Source organism: Petaurus breviceps, unplaced genomic scaffold, assembly GCF_028583685.1.
Source record: "Petaurus breviceps papuanus isolate PSGF00001 unplaced genomic scaffold, PetGlider_PUasm1.0 128, whole genome shotgun sequence".
NCBI lineage: Eukaryota > Metazoa > Chordata > Mammalia > Diprotodontia > Petauridae > Petaurus > Petaurus breviceps.
Genome location: NW_027185664.1, coordinates 1034730 through 1055320, shown reverse-complemented (window position 1 = coordinate 1055320; position 20591 = coordinate 1034730). Strand labels below are relative to the sequence as shown.

The following is a 20591-nucleotide window of genomic DNA, read 5'->3' as shown; positions in this document are numbered from 1 at the left end:
ATATATATTTTTTTTTTTGCTACTCTTGCTCAATGAGAGAAAGGTCTCCGTCCTTTGGGATGAAAGGATCTAGCATATTAGCATATGTCCCACCCCTCCAGCTCTCCGAACTAGTCTGACTTCGAAACCAGCCACCCCACTAGCTGACAAGATAAGAAGGCCCGCCCATCCCTTTGCTAATTGGGTACTGGAACCAGAAGGCGGCCCGGGGGGGGCGGAGCCTGGGTGCGCTCCGGTTGGTGCCTGAGTGGGGGCCACGTGGCGCAAGCGCAGTGGAAGTGCGTGGCCTGAAGCCTCCCCTCCAGCCTCCATTCCTCTGCGCTCCTCGGGGCCTGCTTGCTCACCTTTCTTCCCCTTCTGCGGAGGGTCGTCTGTTACCGTCTCGACCCTTTGTGGACCGTGTAGCTTCCGACCATGTCTCAGGAGGTAGTAGTCGATCCCACAGGGAAAATGAGTCGGGGCGAGAAGCCGGTAAGCCCGGGGATTCTTGACGGAGGGGTGGGGTGCAGGCGGCCGCCGGCCCATCATTGCGTCTGGGAGCGGAGCGTAGCGGCGTGGAGGCCCGGCGAGTGACGGCGCGCGGGCCCGCTCCGGGGCTTCCCGCTTGGGGTGAGGGCGATTGTAGTCCTGAGGCCGGGGACGAGGATCTCGAGCTCCGGGTGTACATACCTGCCCCGAGCCTTTTATTTCACCCAGGAGGAAACTGAGGCCCAGAGAGGTTAAGTGATCGATCGGCGGTCGTTTGGTTGATGGCACTTGAAGTTTCAGTAGTCTGATTCCAGCTGGTGCGGTTTTCACGGTGCCAGGCAGTCATTAGCTATTGAACACCCGGTGTGTGCCAGGCCTCGTGCTGACAGCTGGGTCAAAGAAAGGCTGAAGGCAGCAGCCCCTGCCCTGGAGGAACGCTCGGTCTAATGGGGGAGACCTCAATCAGTAAACATTTATTAAGGGTCTACTATGTGCCAGGGCTGGGCGTAGCAGATCCAAAAAAAAAAAAAGTCTACCTTCGGAGCTCACAGTCTAAATAAAGGGGGAGATGTAAATGTAAAACTACATACAAGATAAACAGGGAATAATTGTCAGAGGGGAAGTACTAGAATTAAAAAGGCAGATTAGAGAGGGCATTTTATTACAAGCAGTCTGGTGCCCTAGATTTGAAATCAAGAGAACCTGGGTTTCATTTCTGACCCTACCACTTGGCAGTCTGTGTGACTTAAGCAAATCACTTTTGGGCCTCAGTTTCAGCACCTGTGAGATGGGGGAGTTTTATCAGTCTTTATCAGCTCTAAATCTATAATCATATGGATATGGTTCTTACCGCCAGGGGTTTGAACACTAGGGGATAACTGTTTGTTACTGACAATCAGGTTTTGCTAAAAGCATGGAGTGGATACACTCATTCCTCTTAAGAATTTAATGTGAAGAGTGGTCTTCCCCTCCTAGGATTTCCATGTAATTTCCGTGTAATAATAACAAAATCCAAGAGAAAATAATAGAAGAGGAAATCCCATGCCAGATAATTACAGAAGGCATAAAATATTTGGAGAATCAGCTTACCAAAGTACATAAAAGACTTCTAAAGATTCAATTACGAAGGGCTCCTCAAAAGAAATAGAGAATACCTTAAGTTATTTGAGAAATATTCCATGCTTATGACTGCACATTCATAATATGATAAAAACAATGATATTGCCAAAGTAATTTTCTGTTTACTGCTATAACAATCAAAGAGATACTTAAAAAATTAATAAAATAATGTCAGAATTCATTTGGAGAAACAAAAGATCTATGCTGTAACAGAAAATAGAGGGAAAAAATGTAGATATGAAGACGGAATAATACATACCTCAAACTCTGGAAAAGAATGTTCTAAGTCATGAATAGTAAGAAGAAATACAAAATAAAAGAAAAACCTTGAAACAGCAGCAAACAAAAAAGACTGAGGAATTTGGAGTACATTTTGAAATATATTTTTATTCATTTGTTAAATTCCTCAATTACATTTTTAGAAAATTTTAACTTTTTAAAAAATTTTGAATTTCCAAATGCCCCTCTTCCCCCACTTTCCTTCCCCTAGATGTTGATTATACATATGATGTCATGAAAAACATTTCCACATTAGCCAGGTTGCAAAAGAGAAGAAAAAGAAGGAATACTTCAGTTTGCCCTTCAGCTCGGATTTTTTTGTCCTGGGTCCTTTGGAGTTGTCTTGGATCTTTGACTTGATCATAGTAGCTAAGTCTTTCACTGTTGATCATAATTACAATATTGCTGTTATTGTGTACACTGTTCTGGTTCTTCTGACTTCACTTTGCATCAGTACATTTAAGCCTTAGTTTTTTCTCAAACCATCCTGCTCATTTCTTATAGCATAATAGTATTCTTTTTTTTTTCATCTTTTTAATGCTTTATTAACTTCTGATTTACATCATTCGTTTCCGCCAGATTTTGAGTTACAAATTTTCTCCCTGTTTTTCCCCTACCCACCACCCCAAAATAGCAATCCCACAGGATATCCCCTCCTCCAATCTGCTCTCCCATATTTTCTCCCATACCCCTTTCGACTTTTCCAGTGCATCTCTATGCCTCAGTGCCTGTATATCTTATTTCCCAATTATATGTAAGATGGTATTAATAATAGTATATATATACATATATATTTGAATATTTGATTTTAAAACTTTCAATTCCAGATTCATTCCCTTCCTTCCTTGTCACCCGCCCTTACTGGGAAGATAAGCATTTCGGTATAGGTTGTACTTGTGTGGCTAATGCAGAACAGTAACATAGTAGATATATTGTAAAGATTCCCTCCCTCCTAACCCACCTCCCACTTGTCTCTTCTCTACTTTGATCCCCTCCCTTTTCAAAAGTGGGTGCTTCCAACTTCCCTCCCCACCAGCCTGCCCTCCCTTCTATTATCCCCCCGCTCATCCCCTTCCCCCCCCATTCTCCTGGAGGGTGAGATACCCTATTTAGTTTGTATTTCACTCCCTCCTCAAGCCAGATTCAATGGGAATAAGGTTGACCCAATCCCTTTTGCCTTCCTATTCTCCCCCTCCATTGTAACCCTTTTCCCTTGCCTCTTCTGTATGAGATAGTTTATCCCAATCTGTCTCTCCTCATCTTCTCTCATTATATTCCTCTCACCTTAATTTCACCTTTTAAGTATCATCCCTTCCTGTTAAATTGGTCCTGTGACCTCTATCTATGTATACCTGTAAACATATATACACACATTCATGTATGTATTCATATGCCCATATACCCTCATATATAGACATACATATATTTCTAATCCCTTCAACTACTGAGAAAAGTTTCACAAGTTACAATTATTGTTTTTCCATATAGGAATGTTTGATAAGTTCCTTATGATTTCTTTTCCCTGTTTACCTTCTCATGCTTCTCTTGCTTCTTGTATCTGAATGTCAAATTTTCTATTCAACTCTGGTTTTTTCAGCAAGAATGCTTGAAAGTCCTCTATTCCACTGAATGACCATATTTTCCTCTGAAACTTGATACTCAGTTTTTCTGGGTAGGTGATTCTTGGTTTTAATCCCAGCTCCTTTGACCTTCAGAATATCATATTCCAAGCCCTTCGATCCCTCAGTGTAGAAGCTTTCAGATCCTGTGTTATCCTGACTGTGTTTCCACAATATTCAAATTGTTTTTTTCCTCGCTGCTTGTAATATTTTCTCCTTGATCAGGGAACTCCAAAACCTGGCTATAATATTCTTCTACTCCGCCATCTTGGCTCCGCCCCACATAATAGTATTCTATCACAATCTTATATCACAACTTGTTCAGCCATTCTTCAATTGATGGACATCCCCCAAATTTCCAATTTGACATCACAAAAAAAAACTGCCTAAATATTTTTCTATAATTAAATCCTTTTCCCTTTTTCTTGATCTTTTTGGGTAGTGATATTGCTGGGTTAAAGGATATGCATAGTTTTATAGCCCTTTGGGTGTAGTAGGAATTTGGAATAATTTTAAACTAAGAGTTGTCTAACTGATAAGGTGGAGGCTCTGGGAACCCCCATGAGCTCTCCTTTCATCTTTGAGGTATAGGCTTCTGGGAACCCATTTGAACTTTGATTGACTTCCCATTTGATGAGTCTTTTGCATGAGGCCTTAAGCCTTTCCAAACTCAGGAGTCTGACCTCCTCTGACTCTTCTTGAAGACCCTCCCTAAACTAATTACTTGAGTCTGACTTCATCTGAGTCCTTGAAGATCCTCCCCAAACTACTTCCCTAGATCACCCCTAGATTCTTCCTCACAGACCCCATCTTGTCTCCATGTAGTGTGACAGCACCATAGAATTTTCTAGCACAGACTTGCTCTGTGTCCAATACAAACCTTACAGATACCAAGGCTCCTTAAGAGACTACCTGACTCTTAAGAAGTATCTGTAAGGCTTATGTATTGGACAAGCTGGCTTCTGACACAGAATAAGTCTGTGCTAGGGCATTCTATGGTGCTCTCATGCTGCATGGAGACAAGATGGGGAGGAGTTTGGGGAGGGTCTTCAGGAGGAGTTACTGAGGTCAGCTATTTGGGTATAGATATTTTGATAGGCTCCTGGGTGGGAAGTAGATAGACAGTGCAGGGTCAAGCTAGTAACAAAGGTTTGGGCAGAGCCACTAGGCCTCATGCAAATGACTCATCAAATAGGAAGATTCAATCAGAGTTAGAGGGGGTTCCCAGAGCCTGCACCTCATCATAACCAAGGAATTGTTGTGATTGTCCTTCTTTCTTGGAGAGGACAGTGAATTGGATTTAAGTGAGGGAGGACTGTGCAAGGTCAGCAGCCTCACTTACTCGTCCAGAGCCATCTGGGTACAGTGGCTGGATATAGATTGGGGCTGGAGATGGCCCCAGATATAGTTGGAGACCTTGGCCTTTTTAAGATGCTGGGGTCCTTCAGAAGTCTTTATTTTGAGTGAGGCAATGGCCCATTTGGTTTTTAAAGCTGGTTAAGAAATGAGTCAAGGCATGGCCCTTTGATTTAAAAAAAAAAAAATTCATTTGGGAGGGGAAGACCCTCAGGGTTTTGGCCTAAACAGAAGCATTTACTATTTACATATATTCTGAGCCTTTGGGGCTTGGGTGGTTTGGGCTAGGGACTGTATAAGAGCCCAGTGAATTGGATTTAAGGCTTGATCTTTAAGATAGAAATCTAGCCAGTTAATCCCAAGTTATCTTGCTATGTTTCTGTCCCCAAAATTTCCATTCCTTTCCTCTGAGCACCAGAAGGTAGGGGTATGATGCCTTGTGTGTGTTAGGAGGGCTTTGTTATCCTTCTTAGAGTTAGAGTTAGTTTCCATGGCCACGGGAATGTCTAGTTTCCAGGTGTTTGAAAATAACTCCCAGAATAGCCCCAAGGATTCTAGATAGTAGTTCCCAGAATCAGTGACAGTCCTACTAAGGCTGTGCCATGAGATAAGGGGTGACATAATGTAATATTTACTACACTTGCACAGAATGACGATATTGCTAAACTTGTGAGCTTAATGTTGGCAAGAAACCTTTGTCTGTTACACTAGAAGGGGAACCCATAGGGAAACCTGTGTGTGCCTTAACTGGCCCCCATTGAGGCTTGAGGGGATTTAGGAGAATTCCTAAATTCTGTGCCTTTCTGGATTGACCTCATCGATCTGTTAGGGTAGTTGTCCCCCTTCTCAGGAAGGAAATGCTGTAGGAGCTGGTGCTCCCTCTGAGAAGACAAAATAAAGCTCATTATTAAACCCTCCAAAACTGTCTGCATAACTGACCAGATCAAGAGTGAACCTGTCAGAGGCTGGAGATGGAAAACTCCAAATGCCTCCTGTATGTTATCTGTGAATCATATACCATGTGGACTGAGGATGAGGAAGGAGTTGAGTTACCCAACTGGAACTGGCCAGTTGACTCCCCAGTGGGGCAGCTTAGACTACTTACAGGTAGTTCTTTGTGCTTCATTTTCAAAGAGGACCTTGACATCAAGAAGATAATGCCATGACTTGCAAATAAATTGGATTTAAGTGAGGGAAGGCTGTGCAAGGCCTCATCTCCTCTGGAGCCATCTGAATCCAGCGGCAAGATACAGATTGGCACAACTGGAGGGAGATGGCCTCCAACAGAGGAATATAAATGGAGCAATCTCTTTCCCTAGAGATAGGGATTTGTTCAAATGAGTTTACATAATGTTATGCCAAGAAGTTGAGAGATAGAGGAGGTAAGATAAGACTCTGAAGGTCTTCCATCATTAAACAGTTTAAATAATGTCTGTTATTAACAAAATAACAATTATAAACAAATGTCTGGTATTAACTGCTTAGGAGCCTTCTGTGGTTCTGACGACCCTGAGAGGAGAAACTGAGGCGAACAAGTCACTTTCCTAGGGTTACACAACTGAGTGTACAAGACTGTTTTTGAAGTCAGGTTTTCCTCATTCCAGTCCCAGTGCTCTATCCATCGTGTCCCCAGCTATATCTGCTAAAGAAGAGGAGGTAGTCTGAGAGTTATTCTTTTAACATTTAGCAGAGAAAAATACTCAGGTGAAATGATGAATATAATATCTTTGTGTCAAAGTTAGCTTTTAGGGAGTAGTACTTTGACATGTCCATATTAAAAAATACTCAGAATTCCATTCTCACTCTCATTTTAAGTCTTCGTTGACTTAGAGTTAGGATTTCTATTCTCTTCCTGAGCACAAGGTCTGTTGAATAAGTAAGATGGAAGTAACATTAATAACTCTGGTGGCTCAATTTTTTTTTATCTTTTTTGCCTAGTTAGGTTTTTGTTACTTCTCTTAGTCACTGATTAGCCCCAAATCTGTTTTATTGACACAGCTATTTAAAACTGCTCTTTTTTGGGTGTTAAACTTAAGTTTATTGGATCCAAATGATTAGGATGGGGGGAGGAAGGTTAGAATTTGGACTTTACAAGCAAATACTGTGAAGTAAATAACATGAGGCTTAACTAGCCTGAAGAAGCTTAACTTTAGACACTTTCAGTTTTCCCCATGATAGAACAGGTCTACATTTGATTGCTTCCTGTTAGGCATTCTCCTAATCAAGGACATTGAATGACACTCAGTCTTTTAATCAATCAGCATTTATTAAGCACCTTCCATGTGCCAGGCACTGAGATTAAGGACTGGGTATACAGAAAGAAGTAAAAGACAATCCCCCTGCCCTTGAGGATGCAAACAAATCTATACAAAGTAAGCCTTACACAGGATGACTAGGAAATAATTAAGAGGCACTAGAAATAAGAGGTGTTGGGGACCCTCTAAAAGATGGAATTTTAGTAGCTACTTAGAGGAAGGTCAGTAGTGAAAAGTGGAAGAAGGAGAGCATTCTAGGAAGGAGGGGTCAGCCAAGGAAATGCCTAGAGCTGAGAGATCAATGTTTTATTTATGGTTTGAAGAGTATGGCTGGGTATAAGATATAAGAAGACTGGAAAAGTGGGGCATGAGGGAGGGTAGGTTTTGAAGGGCTTTGAATGCCAGTTGCTAGAGGCAATAGGAAGCCACTGGAATTTATTGGGAAGGTTAGGGATGAAGAGGGGGCGACATGATTGGACATGCACTTTTGAGAAAATCACTTGACTAAAAGCTGATTTGGAGTAGTCACTTGAGGTATAATACCATTTATTTAGCACTACTCTCCAGATACTTTGCTAAGCACTGTATAATTCTCTCCTTTGATCCTCACAACAACCCTAAGTGGTAGGTACTTCTTACAGTTTTCCACATCACAGGGGGTTAAGGGCTCACAGCATCAACATCTGGAAAATCCATGTAAAATTTTTTGACCCTTTGTACCAGAAAAGAAGTCTGAATTATGGTATTAAAAAATAAAGTATGTTATTATATAATACTACACACATGTTTTATAGTTTATGAACTTTTCTGTCATCTCTTAGTCTCTGTGTGTTGTCTGTGGCTTCCACGAAACTCTCCCAAAATTCTCATTTAATTTTTTACGCTGACCTGCAATATATTGAAATGGCAGTGGGGAAAGTTGCTGTGTGGAAGGGATAACTGTGTTATCCCCATTTTATAGATAAAGAAACTAAGGAAAACAGGTTACAGGGTCACAGCTAGTATCTCGATTAAATTTGGACTCAAGTCTTCCTGACTTCAGACCTAGAACTGTATCAACTCTGCCACTAGCCACTCAGTAGGAAGTTCATCAGAGATGAAGAGAAGGAATTCCTTGCCAGGGGTTCCCCGAATTGAAATTTGTAGTGAATCCAATCAGTAAACTTTTGTGGTCCTAGACTTCTTTCAAGTAAGAGTGGTAAGGATGGATGGTGGGATTGATCCAGAGTAAGAGACTGAGAATGGCTGCAGCAGCAGGACAAGGGGCAAGGTATTTAGAGAACAGTACCTCATTCAAATGGCTAATTTATAGTCAAGCCAGGATTGTAGGCATATACCTGTAATCCTTGATACAGGGTCAGATTGAGACTGGTGACTTGCTCAAGCTTGAGAATTTGGAACTGCAATAGCTAAAGTCCATCAGTTGTCCAGAGTGAGACTGCACCATTGTGGTGAATCTTCAGGAAAAGGGATTTGCCAAACTGTTTACAGAGCAGCAAATCAGTCCAGGTCAGGAATGGAACCTTTCAAAGGTTCTCTGCCATTCTACATTGGCATCAGGCCTATGAATAGTTGCTGCACTCCCAGTTGCAAAGTGGAGACCCATGTCAATCAGCAGACAAATAAAGAATTAAGACTGAAGGACTAGGGTGAAACCAGGAGAGGAGTGATGAACTAGATCAACAGGAAATAAATTCTATACTTGCTTTTTTATATAGCCAGTGCTTTATACAAATCAACACTTAGTCAAATTAAAAGAAAGCTAATGAATATAAAATATTATTTATGCTTCCACTCCAATTCCTTCTACCTAAACAAGATTTGCATGTTAGATACTAACTGCTCATTCCTATTCATAAAATTTTATAGTTTTTTTAGTTGAATTTTTTGCTAATTTTATTTTAACTTGTATTAAAAAAATAAAATTCTCAGATTTTTAGGGCAAAAAAAAATTTAAAATGTAAAAACCTAAACTTCATTTTCTCTTTTATTTAGTTAGGTGGAGGTGAAGAAAAGCAAAAAGAAGGAGGAAAAAAGAAAAATAAAGAAGGATCTACCCATGGAGAACGAACAGAGGTAAATTTTTAAAATAGACAATATCTCAGATTATTAGTTGGAAAGACTATTTTTTCCTTTGATGTCCAAATTAAGGTCTAGGAATTTTCATTCTGCTAATTGTAATTGCATTAATGCTAAAGGAAGCATCAGGGAGAAAAGATTTTCTAAAACGAAGAGAACTGAAATTAGAAGCTGTCCATGAGGGGAATTGAAAAGGATTGGGATGTCAATTGCAGGGCAGGAGAAACCTGAAAAGAAAAGTTAAAATGGAGATGACCATAAAATTGAGGTGCAGGCTCTGTGGATTTACTTTGCTAGGTTTATTTTTCACTAGGAGTCATTTCTTTTTTTTCCCTCATCACTACTTAATTCATTAATGCTGGTCTCCTTACTGTTTCATGAACAAGAAATTCCACCTCTCACCTTTGCCGATTTTTTTTTCATTTTTCAAATGCTTTATTAACTTCTGATTTACATCACTCATTTCCAGATTTTGAATTACAAATTTTCTCCCCATTTTTCCCCTATCCACCGCCCCAAAATAGCAGTCCCACAGGATATCCCCTCCTCCAATCTGCTCTCTCCCATATTTTCTCCCATACCCCTTTTGATTTTTCCAGTGGATGTCTATGCCCCAGTGCTTGTATATCTTATTTCCCAATTACATGTAAAATAGTATTAATAATAGTATATATGTATATATAATTTTAAACATTTGATTTTAAAATTTTGAATTCCAGATTCATTCCCTTCCTCCATTGTCACCCACCCTTATTGGGAAGATAAGCAGTTCAGTATAGGTTGTACATCTGTGACTAATGCAAAACAATAACATAGTAGATACATTGTAAAACACTGACTATATTTCTCTCCCTCCTATCCCACCTTCCACTTGTTCTGTTCTCTACTTTGATCCCCTCCCTTTTCAAAAGTGGGTGCTTCCAACTTCCCTCCCCCCCACCTGCCCTCCCTTCCATCATCCCCCCTCTCATCCCCTTCCCCCTACTCTCCTGTAAGGTGAGATACCCTATTTAGTGTGTATTTCATTCCCTCCCTGAGCCAAATTCAAATGGCTGACCCATTCCCTTTTGCCTTCCTATTCTTCCCCTCCATTGTAACTCTTTCCCCTTGCCTCTTCTATATGAGATAGTTTACCCCATTCAGTCTCTCCCCATCTCCTCTCATTATATTCCTCTCTCACCTCTTAATTTCACCTTTTAAGTATCATCCCTTCCTGTTAAATTGGTCCTGTGCCCTCTATGTATACCTGTAAACATATATACACACATTCACATATGTATTCCTATGCCCATATACCCTCATATATAGACATATATATTTCTATTCCCTTTCAACTACTAAGAAAAGTTTCATAAGTTGCAATTATTGTTATTCCATGTAGGAATGTTAATAGTTCAACTTTGATAAATTCCTTATGATTTCTTTTCCCTGTTTACCTTCTCATGCTTCTCTTGCTTCTTGTATCTGAATGTCAAATTTTCTATTCAACTCTGGTTTTTTCAGCAAGAATGCTTGAAAGTCCTCTATTCCACTGAATGACCATATTTTCCCCTGAAGCATTCTACTCAGTTTTGCTGGGTAGGTGACTCTTGGTTTTAATCCCAGCTCCTCTCTCCTCCAGAATATCATATTCCAAGCCCTTCCATCCCTCAGTGTAGAAGCTGCCAGATCCTGAATTCGGCTTTTTAAGGCATTCTTCTCATTGCCTTTTTGAGCCTCTTTTGCCATTTGAATTAGTCTGTTTTTTAAGCTATGATTTTCCTCAGTCAGGCTGTTGACTGTCATTTTGTAATTTTCTTGCATTGTTCTCATTTCTCTTCCCAATTTTTCCTCCACTTCTCTTATCTGCTTCTTAAGGTCCTCTATGGCCTGTAACCAGTTCGTATTTTCCTTTGAAGCTTTTGGTGCAGGAGTTTTGACTTCACTGTCTTCCTCCTGTTCCATGCTTTGATCCTTTTCGTCCCCAAAATAGAAGTCTAATTTTGGATTCTTCTGTTTGTTTTGCTTCCTTTGTCTAGTCTTGTTGCCACTCAGTTAGTTGACATTTGGGCTTTTGGCTACAGTAGGACTCTGCCACCAGACAGCAGAGTTTCTGTCCCAAACTCTGGTGTTTTCTCAGCTGCTGGAGTTATTAGTTGGGTGCCCTCTCTGAAGCCTCCACATGTTCTGGCAATCTGGTCACACACCCCAGGACCTCCACCCTAGACTGCAGTCCATATCCAAGCAGGTTAAAGCAAGAGCGATTACTCCTCAGCCTGGTTGCTTGGACCCCCTACACTCTGCGGGCCAGTACCTGAAGCTGCTACTTGTCCCCAAACTGACCTCTCACTTTATCCTTTGCATCTGTGTGTTGATAAATCTGGAAATGGTCAAAGCTGCTGCTGACCTGAAGTCCCTCCAACTGGCGACTGGTCAGGCCTGCCCAAGGGCTAAAACCTCTAATGGAGCTGGGCTAGGCTCCCAGAACCCTGAGCTTGTGCATTTCTGCCAGCCTGCTGAGCTTGACTCCGCCCAAAAGGAGGCATTTCTTTCTTAATGGGAGTGAGGCTAGAACTAGTGTTAATAATATCTGAAAAAGAAAAGAGGGTCATTGAAAATTAAAAACAGGTCAAGAAGGCGGAGTAGAAGCAGATCCCCACTCCATATAAAAGGGGACTCTAAATAAACTTTGGAGCTATAGAACCAACAAAATGACACAGAGAAGCTGACCTCCCAAGGCGGGCCTCCAGGAATCGAGGCAGGTCTGAGGGAATCACCCAGTGCAGAGCTGAGGCTTTAGCCCCAGGCCAGGCCTGACCAGCCACAAGCCAGAGGGACTCCACATCACCAGCAGCTGTGGCCATTTCCAGACTCATTGACACATAGATGCGAAGGACAAAGTGAGAAGTCAGTGCAGTGTGGACTTTGGGACCCAGCAGTTGGGAGTGGGTCAGCTTTTGCCCCCCAGGGCAAGAAGCAGGTGAGAGGCTGCACTGGCTCCACCTTGCAGCTTCACCTCCTGGCCTGCAGTGTGTAGGGGGGACCAAGCACCAGTCTGAGGGGTAATCGCTCTTGCTTTAACCTGGAGGAAAAATTGGGAAGAGAAATGAGAATGATGAAAGAAAATTATGAACCGAGACTCAACAGCCTGATTGAGGAAAATCATACCTTAAAAAACAGACTGACTCAATTGGCAAAAGAGGCTCAAAAAGGCAATGAGGAGAGGAATGCTTTGAAAAGCCCAATATGTCAAAAGGAAAAAGAATCTCAAAAGCTCAATAAGGAGAATCGTTCCCTCAGATTTAGATTGGAGCAAAGGGAACCTAGTGACTTTAAGAGAAATCAAGATGATGTTAAACAGATCCAAACAATGAAAGAATAGAAGGCAATGTGAAATATCTCATGGGAAAAACCACTGACCTGGAAAATAGATCCAGGAGACATAATTTAAAAATTATTTGACTACTTGAAAGCCATGATCAGGGAAAGAACCTAGAAATCATCCTCCTAGAAATTCTGAAGGAAAACTGCCCTGATGTTTTAGAACCAAAAGGTAAAATAGAGGTTGGAAGAATCCTGATCACCTCCTGAAAAAGATCCCACAAAGAAAACTTATAGCCAGGTTCCGGAATTCCCAGATCAAGGAGAGAATGTTACGAGCAGCCAGGAAGAAACGATTTGAATATTGTGGAAACACAATCAGGATAACCCAGGATCTGGCAGCTTCTACACTGAGGGACTAAGGGCTTGGAATATGATATTCCAGAGGGCAAAGCAGCTGCGATTCACCAAGAATCAGCTACCTGGCAAAACTGAGTATCATGTTTCAGGGGAAAATATGGTCATTCAGTGGAATAGAGGACTTTCAAGCATTCTTAATGAAAAAACCAGAGCTGAATGGAAAATTTGACATCCAGATACAAGAAGCAAGAGAAGCTTGAGAAGGTCAACAGGGAAAAGAAATCATAAGGAACTTATCGAAGTTGAACTATTAACATTCCTACATGGAAAAACAATAGTTGTAACTTGTGAAACTTTTCTCAGTATGAAAACCGTTGAAGGGAATAGAAATATGTGTGTGTGTGTGTGTGTGTCTATATCAGAGGGTATAAGGGCATATGAATACATCTGTGAATGTGTGTATATATGCTTACAAGTATTCCTAGAGGGTATAGGACCAATTTAATAGGAAGGGATGATACTTAAAAGGGGAAATTAAGAGGTGTGAGAGGACTATAATGAGAGGAGATGGAGAGAGACAGAATGGGATAAACTCTCATAAAGAAGAGGCAAGGGAAAAGGGTTACAATGGAGGGGGAGAATAGGAAGGCAAAAGGGAATGGGTCAACCTTATTGTCACTGAATTTGGCTCAGGGAGGCAATGAAATTCACATTAAATAGGGTATCTCACCCTCCAGGAGAGTAAGGGGGAAGGGGATGAGAGGGGGGCTGATGGAAGGGAGGGCAGGCTGGCGGGGAGGGAAGTCAGATCACCCATTTTTGAAAAGGGAGGGGATCAAAGTAGAGAATAGAACAAGTGGGAGGTGGGACAGGAGGGAGGGAAATATAGTCAGTCTTCTACAATATATCTACTATGTTAATGTTTTGCATAAGCTACACATGTACAATCTGTACTGAACTGCTTATCTTCCCAGTAAGGGTGGGGGACAAGGGAGGAAGGGAATGAATCTGGAATTCAAAATTTTAAAATCAAATGTTTAAAATTATATATACATATATACTATTATTAATACTATTTTACATGCAATTGGGAAATAAGATATACAGGCACTGGGGCATAGAGATCCACCATGCCCTACTGGAAAAGTCTGGGGGTATGGGAGAAGATATGGGTGAGAGCAGATTGGAGGAGGGGATATCCTGTGGGACTGCTATTCTTGGGTGGTGGGTAAGGGGAAAATGGGGAGAAAATTTGTAACTCAAAATCTGGTGGAAATGAATGCTGTAAATCAGAAGTTAATAAAGCATTTGAAAAATGAAAAAAAAGGAATTAAAAACAAATATGAAAACAAGTGTTTCACAGGGAGACATCCAGGTAGGGCAGCTTTAGAACTATTTTTTTAAGGAAGTGTGGAATAGAGATTTACAGCTTCATGCATTGTCCTCATTTTCTAATCTTTGCATGTGGAAATTTGTTAAATGGTTTTTGTGAAGCATTGAATAACAAAAAAAAATATATTAAAATAAGAAACAGGAAAAAAATTGTATACTAAGAGGATTTTATGTCCAAAAAGGTTAGAAACTGGTTCTAGGGCCCATTTACTGAAGATTCCAGAAATAACAATATAGGTCATAAGTTTATATGAAAAAGAAAAGGAGCTTTAAAGGAACCCAGTTTTCTTAATCCTCTAGGCTGATTTAGACTAGAGATTACTTTGAAAATTATTTTGATCTAAGCGGTACCTTTTGTGATTTCTCATAACCTAAGAGTGGACACTGGTACTGTGGAAGGACAAATTGCTCTGGAATCTAAGGGCCTGGTCTCAGAGGCCAGCTCTGTGTGACCATAGGAAAGACATTTAATTTCCATTGGTCTGTTTCATCATCTGTAAAAAGAGGCAGTTGAAGTAGTTGACCTCCTCAGTCCCTTCTAGCTCGAAAATCCATAATCTTTCTCCCATCCCTGAGACTCAGATTTCATTGGACTTAGACTCACAGAACCAACCCACACTTAAACTCATCTCTGGTTGTAGTGTGATGGGGTAATTAGCTAACCTTCTACCCTTCTGTTCTGTTTGATGTTGACTGCCTGTGAGTAATGTTACATTTCCTGTTATAGTCATTCTGGGCTTTTTACCAGAAGTCAATACAAAATTTCCAGTGGATTACAGCAGATCAGAGGAACCAATTTTTTTAGCTATATGTTAGAACAGGTTTCACTAGCTTTTTATAGAGCTGTCTCTACCAGTAATTTGGCTGATTAATTTATTAATGCCTTAGTTTACTTCCTCCAACTCCTCCCTCTCAGCAAAGAACTGTGCCTCCTCTTTTACTAAGAATATAGAGGCTATCCGTTGTGAAGTTTCTCTCTTTCTCTACCTCAAAAGACCTAAAATAATAAAACTCCCATATAATTATTCTCCATTCTGTTCTTTTTGCTCCTTTATTTGACAAAGAGCAGGTCCTTCCTACCAAAATCAGTCCTTCTATTTTCACCATTTCCAGTTCACTTTTTTGCCATCCTGTCTTATCTAAGTCTTTCTTGATATTTCTTCCCTTCACTTGATAGTACCATCTCCTCAGCCTATCACTGTATCTGTCCTACCTTTCATACCCAAATCTTTAGAAGAAACTGTCCATAGTCAATGAAAGAAGGTTGGGGCTAAGTTTTTGAGCGGGGAAGTGATAGTCAAATCTGTGCCTTAGATTATTTTAGCAGTTCTCTAAAGTATGAGAAATTATGGATCCTGTCAGTATTTTCCAAGAATTTATGTTCTTCCTTACCTCTGCAGCATAAAGGGCAATCACCCTCATGGTGGTTATTTTATTAGTGTTCATCTGCCTGGCAAGGTGAGATAGCCAAGTGTTATCTATTTCATGAGATCTCATGGCTAGTGAATTAACTTGCTGATGATGAGCCCCTCTATGCTTAATGAGGCTGGTCTTCTGACCCTAGATGTATTCTGTCATTGGGCCTGTGCTATCCCATTTGGCAGTGAGACACATGACTAGGAGTTTTGTTGAGACACTATTTTTGTCCAAAGATTGTTTTCTTAGGGACAGGTCAGGTGCACTTTTCAAATTAAAGTTTTTAATTTGTGTAGATTTTACATAATATTATTTTGTATAGCATTGTTGAATATGTGTAATGTCAATAGGCATATTTGAATCATTCTTAATATAAGTAATGTCTTTAAAAGCCATTTGGAAACAGAAACTTAGGGGAAATTGTAACAATTCTCTAATCAGTTACACAGCTGTTGTTCACATTACTTGTAAGTGAAATTACATGCTGAAAGTCGACATTGTTTTAGATGAACAATAATACATAAATAATTGTAATTTAAGTCAAGTCAGTTTGAATGTTACTGCTGCCTGATTATGGTTTCTTTGAATTGTGACACGTGTTCATTACAGCAGTGACTTTGGCAACTGATAAAAGTCATTTTCTTAAGCTGCCTTTTTTTTTTCTTTTTGAACTTTTGAGTATCTTTGTGGACGTTTTGTCCAAAATATATTGGGGCAAGCAAGGGTCCTGGCAGAAAGAGGAGGAAGTCTTAAGCAGAAGAGCTCAAGGTAGATATGAGTGTTGGATTTGTTAAGATCCCTGACTCTGGAGTTGGAGGAGCTTGGCTCAAATCCTTTGCTGAAACTCTGTTCCCCCTTTTCCTGTGGCCAGATAAACTCAGACTCTTGAGCTTGTTTGCTTTTTGGAGGGCAATTGGAGTTAACTGACTTGACCAAGGTCACTCAGCTAGTTTTTGTGTTAAAGTCTGAGGCCAGATTTGAACTCAAGTCCTCCGGACTCCAGGGCCGCTGCTCTATTCACTACACCACCTAGCTGCCCCACAGGTTCCTCCTCTATAAAATAAGGACTCATTGGGCTTTGAAGTTCCACATCAGTGTTCCTAGAAGGTTGGGAGAGGTCAGCAAGAAAGGGAAAAGGAAGTGAGTTGTGGCTGTCAAGATACTAGCTATGTAAATATTGGGCTTCACCAGCCATTTACCACAGCAATTTTTCAAGTAAGCTATAGCAGGAATGATGAAGGTGTTGAGAATTCACTTTCAGCAAGGGGGCTGGCAAGAAGAATTTTGCACTGACTTGCATTGAATATGCAATGTTAATGTTTCTGCCATTGCCAAGTAATTGTTGTGATAGGAAACCATGTTAATATTATCTCTATTGTGTTATAGTTTCATTTATTTTTTTAAACATTTCCCAGTTACATTTTAATTTCATTTGGCCTGTTGACTATGAGTTTGACACCTGCCCTTGAGGGTAGCTACGGTGGAAGCCATAAGAAGAAGAGCAGTAGAGACCTCCAAAAGCTCATGGGAGGAAAATATAAGAAGAGTCATCAATGAGGCACATGTCCCTATAAGAAAGGGGTAAAAAGCAAGCTAAGCTACAGATTCTGATACAGGGAGACAAATTTCACTTCATAATGTGGGATGAGACCCATACTTTGAATATTGCTCTGTAACTGAAAGAAGAAACTCTATGTACAAAAATATTTCTAGCAGATCTTTTCATGGTTGTCCAAAATTAAAAACAAATGGTGTTCTTTATGGGAAAATGGCTAAACAGATTATGATGTGTGAGTGTGATGGAATATTATTCTGCCATAAGAATGATGAAATAACCAATTTCAGAGGAATCTGAGAGGACCTTACGGAAGGATGCACAGTAAAGTGAGCAGAACTATGAGAACAGTCTTTAAAATTATAACAGTATAGAGAAGGAAAAAAATTTAGAAATCTTTACAGATTGATATTGATAAATCACACATCAAAAAGAATGAAAATGATACACACCACTCACTTCTGACAGAGGTGATGAATTTTATATATCTCTTTTTTTTTGCTCAGTGGCAGCACTAAAAGTGTGAGGATTGGATAAATCAGAGGGGAACAAAAGTATTTGAAAAAGAATTATAATTAACAGTGTCATTAAAGAGAAAGTGTCATTTTGAGAAACTTTGCACCAAAAACAAGCTCACGCAATACTTTAATGTTATTATTGTCATAATTTTAAATATCTATGCATGCTGGATTATATTATGTTTAAGTTTTTATATGTTAATAAAATTGTAACTTTATTTTTTTTCAAATGCTTTATTAACTTCTGATTTACATCATTCATTTCCGCCAGATTTTGAGTTACAAATTTTCTCCCCATTTTTCCCCTACCCACTGCCCCAAAAGAGCAGTCCCACAGGATATCCCCTCTTCCAATCTGCTCTCTCCCATATTTTTTCCCATACCCCTTTCAACTTTTCCAGTAGGGCATAGTGGATCTCTGTCCTCAGCGGGAGGTTAGCTTCTCTGTGTCATTTTGTGGGTTCTGCAGCTCCAAAGTTTGTTTAGAGTCCCCTTTTTGCAATGATTGGGGAAGGTGGAAGCTGGAGTAGCAGGGAGGTCCTGCTTCTATTCCACCATCTTGGTTCCACCCCCCCTAAAATTGTAACTTTAAAAACCAATCAAATTATTCTCTGTAGATAGTTGAATTATTTCAGATGCTCTTCACCAGCTTTGTTTCCTTTGTCATTTCCTCATCTTCCTCATACAGTATGTGATGGACTGTGGTATCAGTCCAGACGTGGTGGCTCTGATATCAATGATGGAAAGAATTTGTTTGTTGTAGCTTCAAATTCCTTTTTTTCTTCAGATTTCATGTGAATATCATAAGAGATATGATTTCTTTCTTGTAATGCATCTACTTGTTGGTCGAATAACAGTGATTTTATATTTAACATACATACAGCTATAAATATTTGCAAATCATCCAAAACTGTTGTAGTCACTATGGAAATAGAAATTTTTTAGTACATCGATTTTTTTTTTCACTAACTACTAGTACCCAGTGCCGTTGTACTCATTGTTCTCTGGGTTGCTATGACCAAAGAATACATCCTGGAGTGATGATGAATCTTTTCATATAGGTATATGTGATTGGCCCTTGGAAAGCAGACAGCTGATGCCAAAACTCTGGTCCTTTCCAGCCTGGCATGGACTGCCAAAGCTTGTGTCCAGGGCTGGGGAAGTGATCCTGGTTTTCCCCTTTACCCACCTGTCTGACTGCTCCTTCTCAACCTGCTTCGCAGAATCTTCATTCAGATCATACCTGTCATTAGTGGATGCCCCCCAGGACTCTGTCCTGCATCCTCTTCTTCCTCTATAATCTTTCTCTTGGTGAGCTCTTCAGCTGCTGTAGATGGCAGTGATCATCTCTGTATTGATGATTCTGAAATCTACTTATTCATCACTAACCTCTCAGTTGACCTGCAGTCTAGGCATCTCCACCTGCCTATTGCACATCTTAAACTGGTTGTCCCACAGACATTCTAAACTCAGCATTTTCAAAAATGAGCTCAGTATCTTTCTCCAAAAAAAAAAAAAAGCTTCATCCTCTTCCTAATTAGCTTCCCTCTTATTAGATACCACCATCCCCCCAGGCATGTGATCTAGGTCTCATCCTTAATTCCTTGCTTTGACCACTCCTGTGCTCTGCCCCTACCAAATCCAATTGGCTGCCGAGGTGTGTCAGTTTCCATCACTACCCCCTGTACAGGCCCTCATCACCTGCTGGTGTGTCTGCCCACCTCAAATCTCTCCTCACTCTAACTTAGACTCCATTTGTGAGAGAGAGTGACCTTATTGAAGCCCAGGTCTGGCTACGTCACTCTCCCTAAACTTCAGTGGCTCCCCATCAACTCCAGGATCAAATGTAAAATTCTCTGGCTTTTAAATGTTATTACCTTCCCGCTCCCCACTCCCTTCACCCCCGTTCCTTATATACACTTTTCTACTCCATCTTCTGCCTGAGCATTTTCACTTGCTATGTTCCATTCCTGGAATACTCTTTCCTAATTTCTGCCTCTCGGCTTCCTTCAAATCCCAGTTAAAATCCCACCTTTCGCAGGAAACCTTTCCTGATCCCACTTAATGCTAGTGCTTTCCTTCTTGATTATTTCTGGTTTTTCTTGCATATAATTTATACATAGTTGTTTTCATGTTGGTCACCACCATTAGACTGTGAGTTCCTTAAGCTCAAGGACTGTTCATCTTAGCATAGTACCTGGCATTTTAGGTGCTTAATAAATGACTGACTTGGTCATCAGTCCTCATGTAGAACATTATGTTCAGTTGTACGAATGATGAGCATTTATTAATTATTAATTTTCTCAGGGCTCAGATATTTCAAAGAGGTCATCTAATCCATCTCATTCTCCTGCCTTTCAGATAAGACCATCTAAAGGTGATGATATGGTTACCCTTCCTTTATTTTTCTCATCTTATTTGTATTGCAGTTGAATCCTTGGCCTGAATATATCAACAAACGTCTTGAGATGTATAATAAACTTAAAGCGGAACATGATGCCATTATGTTACAGAAAGCTTCAAAAGATAGTCAGCCAATTAAAGTCACCTTACCTGATGGTAAACAGTTGGATGCTGAATCCTGGAAGACAACTCCATACCAAGTGGCTTGTGGATTTAGGTATGCAACACATTAGGTTTTGTATTCTTTTATACTGAAATTAAGTTGCCTAATATAGTTTTAGATTTTCTTCACTCATTGGGGTTAAAATCTATAGCTTATTATTGCTTTATGGATTTAAGAGAAAATTTACTTTGAAAAAAGAAATTTATAATTTTAGCCCCTTTAAAAGATATTTTTGTTTACTTAGTCTAATTTTGACCAGAAACAAGTGTCGCATAGTTAGGAAGATTTATCTGTTATTTTGTTTAATGT

General features: G+C 40.2%; 1 protein-coding gene across 1 annotated transcript in view; it reads left to right on the top strand.

The window, feature by feature from the left end:
• The first annotated feature begins 226 nt into the window (after positions 1-226).
• The window catches only part of LOC138171394 (threonine--tRNA ligase 1, cytoplasmic-like), a 57521-nt gene continuing 37156 nt past the window's right edge, over positions 227-20591 (top strand). Inside the window, exons 1-3 of the mRNA XM_069100872.1 lie at positions 227-471; positions 9092-9172; positions 20146-20336. Of these exons, the coding sequence (XP_068956973.1) occupies positions 415-471; positions 9092-9172; positions 20146-20336 (329 nt within the window). The 5' untranslated portion in view covers positions 227-414. The remainder of the gene's footprint in view (positions 472-9091; positions 9173-20145; positions 20337-20591) is intronic.